Source organism: Triticum dicoccoides, chromosome 6A, assembly GCF_002162155.2.
Source record: "Triticum dicoccoides isolate Atlit2015 ecotype Zavitan chromosome 6A, WEW_v2.0, whole genome shotgun sequence".
Classification (NCBI taxonomy): domain Eukaryota; kingdom Viridiplantae; phylum Streptophyta; class Magnoliopsida; order Poales; family Poaceae; genus Triticum; species Triticum dicoccoides.
This window is the reverse complement of record NC_041390.1, coordinates 66,856,189-66,866,086: the sequence shown is the minus strand read 5'-3', so window position 1 is coordinate 66,866,086 and position 9,898 is coordinate 66,856,189. Positions and strand designations below refer to the sequence as shown.

Below are 9,898 nucleotides of genomic sequence, written 5' to 3'. Positions count from 1 at the left end.
AAAAGACTTACGTCTGGTTTGGGAGACGTGTGATTGAACACAGGAGCAAACATCTCTTCATCCTATTCTTCTCAACGTGAAGTTCCTTGAACTTTAGTTGATTTCTCTCGTGATAGATTCTTATCGACAATCTCCAAACCATCAACAAACTTTGCCTTCGAAGACGACAATTACTCTTGGTCACTCAGACATACGCTTAACCATCTAGAGAGTAACAGCTCTCAAGAGTAATAAGTACAAGAACTCTCAACTTAGATCTTTGCGATGCTCAACCATTGTTTAAGTTATCTGACTCTTGTTTTTTCTCTCAGAATGATTTACTCTAATCTTTCGGAGAGAGTTTCTCAATCAATCTTCTCACACGCCAATTTTACTCGACACGTTCAATGGCTTGCAGACCGGCCAATGGTCAATCGACACGTTCCCAACAATCAGATTTCAAACTCACACGCCAATTTTACTCGAGGAACAAGCAAAGTTGACTCCTCACCTAAATCATTTCTTTTGCAGCCCAGAAGAACTTCGTCTCTGGCTGGCAATAAATAACTTTGCGCATGGAGATATTTCTTTTCACTCGCTTGGGATAAGTTTCGGTTAAGCATAAAACTAGACAAAAGTATCAAAATATTTGAACCCCTCTTAATAGTATGGTGATCCTATGACTCAAATTAAGAAAATTAAAGTAAGAAAAAACTATGTTTTCGCTTCGTCTTCATTCTTCTTCACTGCAGTCAAAATCTATCGGACCGCACTCCTTAGCAATTGCTTCACTTTAGCAGCATTTTTGGGGGTCTCCTCTAACACGCAATCTTCTCGGTAGCAAACTCCTCGAAGCTTAGCAATCTTCTCTCATGCACAGATAACACTCTCAGAAGTTTATAACAAACTTCTTCAAAGATTATATCAATCTTCTCCAAACTCCAGTGACTATATCTCTCTGTGTGCACTAGCAAACACATTAACCACTCACTATTTCTGTCCAACAATCTTCAAAACCTTCAGGGGCACTCGATTACACCAACACGCATCTATGGCCCGGCCGACACGGCCGAACTTTAGTGCCCGCTTGACCGACCCAAACGAATAAAAAACAAACACATTGTGTGTCTGTTTGAGTCACATGGTGGAGTTGCCCTTAGCGTGGTGATTGTTAAACAACTACGGTAGATCGGCGTTCTTTACATTCCGCATTCCTTAGCCTTAGAAATTTTGTCAACCAAAAACCCTTAGATTCGTTGCCATTCTTCAAAAAGAAATTATGGCCATCAAGTATTTGGAAGGTCATTTCCTTTGTGTTTTGCCAGAATCAAGTTGTTGTAAGCATGAGCTAAGAATGTGAGCATGTGGCAATTACACTGGATCGATTGGGACTCTCTGACCAAGCCAAAGATTGCGGGCGGGATGGGGTTAGAAAGTTGGAACTGTTTAATCTAGCTCTTCTTGGGAAGCAGGGGTGGATGCTAATAACGAACCCAAGTCTCTTTGCGTGCGAGTTTTAAAAGGAAAATACTTCCCCACAAGTGAGTTTATGGACGCTACAATTCCTAAACATGCGTCAGCCACCTGGAGGGCAATAGTTGCAGGGAGACAGGCCTTGAAGATCGGCTTGGTAAAAAGAATTGGAGATGGCTCGTCCGTGTCCACTTGGCATGATAGCTGGATCCCAGGTCTCCTCTCGCTACATCCATCAGCTCAAATCAGAAATGCTAACATTCCTCATGTGGCAGACCTGATTGACGTTGAAACGGGTTTATGGAAGACTGAGTTGGTGAAAAAAAAACTTTACAACCCTAGAAGCTGGTGCTATTTTAAACATCCCTTTGGGTGTTGGAGGAGGGGCTGATTCATGGGCATGGGCTGCCGAAAAGTCTGGAAACTACATTGTAAAATCCGCGTACCGCGCTCTGGTGACCCATAACGAGCATTCAGCTCTAGGGGAAGGGACGGTGACAGAATCTTCAGAGACTCAGAAACAGTGTTAGTCTAGACTTTGGAAGCTCAAGGTTGTGCCAAAAGTTCGTGTGTTTTGGTGGCTAGTGCTACGAAAAATTCTAACTGTTGAGAGCAATTTGAAGCACAGACACATTGCTCAATTGGCACGCTGCAAAGTCTGCCTTTGATGCAGATGAAGACTTGTATCATGCATTGATAAAGTGCACACATGCAAAGATGTTCCGGAGAAAGGCGAGGGAGTGGCTCAACATTAAGCTTCTAGAGCTCCATACAGCAACTTGGTCTCAGGACATTTTGTGTGACTCCAGATTTGAGAAAGATTGCATCAAGATTAATGTTGATGTAGGTACCTCGATGCCTGGTGCAAGCCGGTCCATGGCGTCACTGACTCGCTTGTTGCAGAGGCTCTTGCCCTCCGTGAAGGTGTAGTCTTCGCAAAGCTTCGTGGCTTTGAGCAAGTACAAATGGAGACTGACAGTCAAGATCTGGTCGATCTCTGGAACTCGCGCCGTTCTTCGCGCTCTTTGATAGCGCCAGTGCTTCTAGATATTGAAGGGTTAGCAGATAGTTTTTCCTCTTTTAGTATTCATCATGTAAAGAGGCATCCTAATGTACCCGCCCACTTGTGTGCGAAAAATGCTTGCACACTGGAGATGACAGATTGTTGGATGTACTCTTCCCCTGGGTTTCTGGTGACTCGCCTGATGGCGGACACCGTTGGAGCCCGTTTGATTGAATAAAACCCTCCAGTTCCTTGCAAAGAAAAAGCATGTGGCAATTGTAGATTGGTGATCATGAACATGCATAGCATGGTTTTCTAGTGAGCTCACGATCTAGGATGATTTGGCCCCACAGAGCAGTGACAGTAGGACGATTTGGCCCCACAGAGCAGTGAGAGAGAACTGGACCGTTGACCTAACAGTGTACCCCACCGATCAGCCAGCCAGCCAGCGGGGGCACGTTTAAACCCTTTCCGCCGCCGCCCTCGCCGCGGCCGCGACCCTCCCATGTCCACCTCCCCCTCCGCCGCCACCCCCCTGCTCGCGCTCCTCCGCCGCAACGCCGCCAACCCCGCCGCCGCGCTTCGCCTCTTCCTCGACCTCTCCTCCCCGGCATCCCCTCCGCCGCCGCACTCCACCTCGTTCCTCTCCCGCCTCCTCGCCGCCGATCCCTCCGGCCACCCGCTCCTCCCGCGCCTCCTCGCCCACATCCTCTCCCTCCCGGACCCCGCCCCGCACCTCCTCGCGCTCCTCTCCGCCGCATCCGCCTCCCCGCGGGTCCCACTCGACTTCTCCCTCTCCGCCTTCCGCTCCCTCCGCGCGCTCCCTGGCCCCGCGCTCCGCCCGCCGCCCACCCCCGTCTACAACCGCCTCCTCCTCGCCGCGCTCGCCGAGTCCCGCCTCGACCTCGTCGAGTCGCTCTACAAGGATCTCCTCCTCTCCGGCGCCGCACCCGACGTCTTCACCCGCAACACCCTGCTGCAGGCGCTCTGTGCCGCCGGCCGCATGGACCTCGCACGCAGGGTGTTCGACGCGATGCCCGCCAGGAACGACTTCAGCTTCGGGATCCTGGCGCGAGGGTACTGCCGCGCGGGCAGGAGCGCCGACGCGCTTGGGGTGCTCGACGAAATGCCGAGGATGAACCTGGTGGTCTGCAACACGGTGGTGGCGGGGTTCTGCCGGGAGGGCCAGGTGGACCAGGCTGAGAGGCTGGTGGAACGGATGCGGGCGCAGGGGCTCTCGCCCAATGTGGTCACGTTCAATGGCAGGATCTCTGCGCTCTGCAAGGCTGGCCGGGTGCTGGAGGCATACAGGATATTCAATGATATGCAGGAGGCCCTGGAGCCAGGTCTGCCGAGGCCTGACCAGGTGACGTTCGACGTGATGCTCAGCGGGTTCTGTGATGCCGGGATGGTGGATGAGGCAAGGGTGTTGGTGGACATTATGAGATGTGGTGGGTTCCTGAGGAAGGTCGAGAGTTACAACCGCTGGTTGTCAGGATTGGTGAGGAATGGTAAGATCGGAGAGGCGCAAGAGTTGCTGAGCGAGATGGCTCATGAGGGTGTCCAGCCTAATAGCTATACATACAACATCATTGTCGATGGATTGTGTAAGGAGGGCAAGTCGTTTGATGTAAGGAGAGTGGAAGATTTTGTGAGGAGTGGTGTGATGACACCAGATGTTGTGACTTATACTAGTTTGCTCCGTGCTTATTGCTCGAAGGGAAACACTGTCGCTGCCAACAGGATCCTTGATGAGATGGCACAGAAGGGGTGTGCCCCAAATTTGTTCACTTACAATGTTTTGCTGGAGAGTTTGTGGAAAGCTGGTAGGACTACAGAGGTAGAAAGGTTGTTGGAGAGGATGGGTGAGAAAGGATATAGCTTGGATACAACAAGCTGCAATATCATTATTGATGGACTATGCAGAAGCAGTAAATTAGATATGGCTATGGACATTGTCGATGAAATGTGGAATGAAGGAAGTTTGTCTCTTGGCAGATTGGGTAGTTCGTTTTCAAGTTTAGCGAGTGATTCTTTCCTCAGCAAAAAATGTCTACCTGACCGAATCACTTACACAACTTTGATGAATGCATTGTGCAAAGAAGGAAGGTTCGACGAAGCAAAGAAACGATTACTTGAGATGATAGCAAAAGATATTTCTCCTGATTCAGTTATATATGATACCTTTATTCACGGTTATTGCAACCATGGCAAGACATCTTCAGCCATTAAGGTTCTGAGAGACATGGAAAAGAAAGGTTTCAATCCAAGCACAAGGTCATACAACTTGTTGATTTGGGGATTTCAAGAAAAACACATGTCGGATGAAATCCTTGAATTGATGAGTGAAATGAAGGAGAAGGGGATCTCTTCTAACGTCATGACCTACAATAGCTTGATAAAATCCTTTTGTGAACAAGGAATGATGAACGAAGCAATGCCTTTGTTAGATGAAATGTTACAGAATGAAATAGTTCCTAATGTGACTTCTTTTGGCTTGTTGATCAAGGCTTTTTGTAAGATTGCAGATTTCTCTGCAGCTCAGAGGGTATTTGATGTTGCTTTGAGTACATGTGGTCAGAAGGAAGTGCTCTATTGCTTAATGTGCGCCGAACTCTCCACTTATGCTAGGTGGATAGAAGCCAAGAACATTCTTGAAATAGCACTTGAAATGAGAATCCCTATCCAAAGTTTCCCATATAAGAAGATCATCGTGGGGCTCTGCAGTGTTCATGAGGCAGACCAAGCACATAGTCTTCTCAAGTTGTTTATAGCTAAAGGATATTCATTTGATCCAGCCACATTCATGCCTGTCATAGATGCACTAAGTGAAACGGGAAAGAAGCAGGATGCTGATGTACTGTCGGAAAAGATGATGGAAATGGCAGATGGTAATGTTGGTCATGCTGCTGTTTCTGGTGTGGTTACCACTGGAAGCCGGAAGCATGAGCATGACAAGTATGCTGAAAGTGATTGGCATTCCCTTCTGCACAGGTATTATCACGATCAAGTTTCTCGTTATGTGTTTACTTCAATCATCTGTTTATTTGATGCAATGATTCTGTAGCGCTTAGACTATGAAATATTGTTTAAATTTAGTAAAATAACCAAGGCATATTGTTTAAACAGAGTTTATTTGGATGCAAGGTTTCATCTTACAAGAAACACAAACTAACTCTAACAAGATAGTAAAGTTCACTTTCTCTGTTGAGCTGCAATGACTCTGACTTCATTTTTTAAATGCAGAGATGACAGTGCTCGCACGATTATGAAAATTACCAATAGAGTGAGAACAGGATGGGGCCAAAGAGGCAATATATACGAGCATAAAAGGCAGCAGGATGATGACATTTATGTACTTGAGAACAGTGGCTGAGTAAGTCTCTCATCACCCTAAAGCCCTAAATAATGACATGTATGGAAAGCCTGAGAAGTTGCTTGTGACTACAAACTCACATGTTTAGGTTGTATTGATTTCTCACCAGTCAACTCTGTTTGACTGTTCTACCATAGCGTACGCGCTTTCTGACCACCGGTGTAACTGAAACCCTTATAATATAGAAGAAAATAAATAGCCGCGGTGTATATAGGGAAACCCATTTGCATCACACACGCCTTGCCTGCCATCACTTTTGCCTTAGCTAGGTCTGTCTCTGTGCGCCACCGCAGCCTCTCTCGCTTGCCTCTCCGTGGTGCTCAGCTGTCGGACGGCTGCAACGGAGGATTGCTGTTGCTGGGTGTGCCGCCGCTGGTGAGTATCGATGTCTCTTTCTCTTTGTATTACCCCTCGCGCAGGTCACTGTTGGGAAAGGAACTTTGTGTAATACTCCAAATTTGGATGAATGGATATGGATTTTAGGCTGTAATGTGTATTGATCCAAGTTTTGGGAAAATTAGATATATGCCATTACAACTTTAAATGCCATCATATAGATTTTCAGACTGAGATGCCAATGTCTTCTTCCTTCTCTTCTCCTTCCTCCCTCCCTCACTCCTTTCCCAACAGTGACCTGCAACCGTGCTGGCCAGCGACGTCCTCCACTCCCGCCCCCCTCGGCAAGCGTGTCCAGCCTGCCGCTGGTGCCGTCCTCATGGTGTCCATCTTCCTCTGCCCCTTGCACCTACCATCTTGCCTCCATGGATGGGTCCCCTCCTAAGCTTCGATTCCTCAGGCTGTCTGCAACTCTTCGCAGCATCCTCTGCCCTCCCATGACTGCCATGGAATCCATCGGGAAGCTCCATTTTGAAGACCGCCTCAAATTCCTGCTGCCTTATCTAGAGGAGATGGGGTCCATGGCTGTTTTACTGAATCCAGCAGCAAGCTCCATCTCAATATTCCCCTTGGCCTCTCGTTGCCGGCTCACTGTCGGATTTAGAGGAGATGGGAGCCACAGAGCAACCAGATGCGGATGAGATGTGGATCGCAGAATGAGTTTGGATGGCCTTGGATGGTAATTCTAATCTCTGGGAAGAAATTGTGATGGGGATCCCATGCTCAGGCTGTGGCATTGAGGTCGAATCCATGTGGCAAAGAAAGGCAAGGAAGAGAGGTGAGAGAGGGAGGAAGAGACTGTGCTGCCATGATTGAGGAAAATGAGGTCAGTGGAGGGAGGAGAAGAGCAAGGAAGAAGGCATGGGCATTTTGGTCTGAAATTTTGCATAATGGCATCTTCAGGAGTATTGCAATGTTGTGGTGTCATTTTCTCAAAGAGCAAAATAGTGATGGCATTTCTCTGAATCGCCAAAGTTGCAATGTCATATATCTAAGTTTCCCAATTTACCCGCTTTATGCCCGAGTGCTACTGATCAGGAACCAATGTTCCACACTGTTCTGAGATGTGAACTAGTATGCCTGCAGTACTATATAAAGAACAGTTTGATTCGTACAGCCTACATAAAATTGTTCTGAACAATCCTTTTTTTGCTTGCTGCTGTATAGAGAGAAGATTCACTGGTGATTTGGAGTAGTTGCTGTCACGAATGTTGTGCACAGCGACATGCCCTGATGCTGTTCCAGATTGCATACTGGTGAGTACCACTCACCCAATTTGACTACAAATTTTGTTTTAATGCATTTTTTCTTTCTCAAACTTAGATATTTTTACTAGTACATGAGATGCTAGATAAACGTCTTAGATGCTAGTATATAAATTCACAGCTACATCGTGACAAAATTTCAGTTCCCAACCTCTGCTTGTGGAAACAAAGAAAGAGACATTTGTGCTTGCCTTTTTAGCACCAGCATATTTTTACTTTTTTTAGTGTATAAATCAGACCCTTTTCGCACCAGTACAATATTCTTCTTAATACAGACATTTCAAGGTTACATATTTTTAGCGCACAATCTTTTTCATATAGAATAAAATAGGTGGCCCTGTTCACTTTCTCATTCTTCGGCAACTAGTAGAATGCATCACTGTTCTCTAGTACGTCAGCAAATTTGCAGCCGTGCAGTGAACCAACCAATGGAAACGAGAGCTGGTTTGCTTTGACATCTGAGACCCCACGCGGAAGCTTAGCTAGACATCCATCCAACTATAATAAACTAGTAGTATCTCCTCTTGGTCCTTGCGTGATAGATTGGTTTATGCCCCCCACCGCTTCTCTGTGACCACAAACAACTTCCTTTCCGCCAACCGCCATTGCAAGTTGCTATAATTGGCTGTACTTACACGTGCTTCTGGTCTGGTCATCATCTACCTTAACAAGGCAAAAGGGGACGAGGAGGAGGATTGGGGTGAGGAGACGGAGGAGGGGCTCACGGGGCAAGGAGGGGGAGGGGCTGATCCGTCTGGCATGGGCATCGCCGGCCTCCCTTCCGACATCCTGGTGGAGGTGACTGCCAGAATCGCGGGGGAGTCGACGACGCCCCTGGACGACATCGTCAGCCTCAGGCGATCGTAAGTGACCAATTAATTATTCCTTTCCTTTCTGATGTTTGGCTGTGATTGTGAAATGATGCAAGGTGCTATATCATGCGCATGTATCTCTTCAGATGCAAGGTGTTCCGCGACGCGACGGCGGCGAGGGAGGTGGGCCGGTGCATGGCGGTGGACAGGGAGTGGCGTCTGCACTGGTGGGACAAGGAGAGGTTCCTCTCGGTGCTCGGGGAGTGCGCGGCCACCGGCAACCCCGAAGCGTCCTACATCCTCGGCCTGGTAACATCTGAAGCACAGATACTATCTTACAGAATTGCATCATGTTCAGTTGTTCACGCGCTAACCAACCCAACTGCTACGATTCTGACATTTTCTTCCTTTGGCAGGAGGAAATCTGCAACCATAGGGGAAAGGAGAGCGGGCTCCGGCACCTCCACCACGCCATGAAGCACGGCCATGCCGTCGCGGCCTACACCATCGGCATGATTATGCTGCGTGACGCTTACAATATCGAAGGCATCGAGGAGGCAATGGGATATCTGGAGGGATGCTCTGCAGCAAGAACAAAGAGCAAGATCAAGATTGCTTCCGTACGCAGAGAGGCTGCTTCGGTCATGAGAAGGCTGACGATGCGCCGCTGGAGGACGGCCGAGCCTGCCGCTCCCTGCGCCGACCAGCGGTGCGGGGAGATGGAGACGGCGGAGGCCTGGGACGAGGACGACGAACAGAGGAGGTTCTGCAGCCGGCTGTGCAGATGGAAACATGAATACCGCAAATTTGTGCAGTGGATTTAACGATTTGATTCATTAGTAGGCTGTCGGCCACTCTGCCGGCAGTAAAAGTTGTGAGACACAATTTCAGATTTATCACTTTATGCTTCTCCAATTCTAGATCTGCGATCCCAATTTTTCTCGTTCCTATCGAAGCTGGCTTAGCACTTTGCCATCCCCGGTGGTTAGGTAGTGATATTTTCTTGCGGGTCACTGGCTTGCGTGTATCTTTTTGGGGCTGCGATATGCTTGTATTTTGTGACATCGGTGCTTTTATTTCGGCCATTTTTGTGAATACTGACAAATCCCTGCCCCAACTCATTGTAGTGTCTCGAAGAGTACTTTTAGATCAGTTTTTCATATTCTTCAGCGGTTTGTGTCAATGAAAATGGGGTAGAGGTTATGAACCTCTCCCACGAGAGTATCATGGAGGGGCTGTTTTGTCACACTTGCATCGCCAGGAGGTGATGCGGTGGACGCATGATGGTGGGTCCCCTGCAGCCAGTTGGCATGGGCCCACCAGTCAGGCCAGGCGGACAAGTGGAGCGCGGCTATATAGCCAGCTGTAGGCCAGTAGACAGGGCATGTGATGTGTAATCTCTAAACTGAACCTCTCCCCACCTAATCTGTACCTCCTCCCTTGGCGAGAACCTTCTTCCCCAAGTCTTGATCTCATCCCCTTTCCCCTCCCATCCAATCCTGCGAGGATGAGTTCGTGACAGTTGGTAATCAGAGCTCAGGTTTTGCCCCAGAAATTTCGTTGCCCTCATATCCTCTCGATCCTGCCGTAACAT

The 9,898-nt window shown here is 48.2% G+C and overlaps 2 protein-coding genes across 2 annotated transcripts; both read left to right on the top strand.

Moving 5' to 3' along the window:
- The first annotated feature begins 2,960 nt into the window (after positions 1-2,960).
- Positions 2,961-8,198, top strand: LOC119315655 (pentatricopeptide repeat-containing protein At2g17140-like). Its single transcript, XM_037590193.1, has 4 exons — positions 2,961-5,449; positions 5,702-5,831; positions 7,395-7,483; positions 8,165-8,198. The coding sequence occupies exons 1-2, from the start codon at positions 2,961-2,963 to the stop codon at positions 5,829-5,831; spliced, it is 2,619 nt and encodes an 872-aa protein (XP_037446090.1). The 3' UTR covers positions 7,395-7,483; positions 8,165-8,198.
- LOC119314991 lies at positions 7,525-9,399 on the top strand. Its single transcript, XM_037589665.1, has 3 exons — positions 7,525-8,355; positions 8,451-8,613; positions 8,721-9,399. The coding sequence occupies exons 1-3, from the start codon at positions 8,252-8,254 to the stop codon at positions 9,126-9,128; spliced, it is 675 nt and encodes a 224-aa protein (XP_037445562.1). The 5' UTR covers positions 7,525-8,251; the 3' UTR covers positions 9,129-9,399.
- The last annotated feature ends 499 nt before the right edge of the window (positions 9,400-9,898 follow it).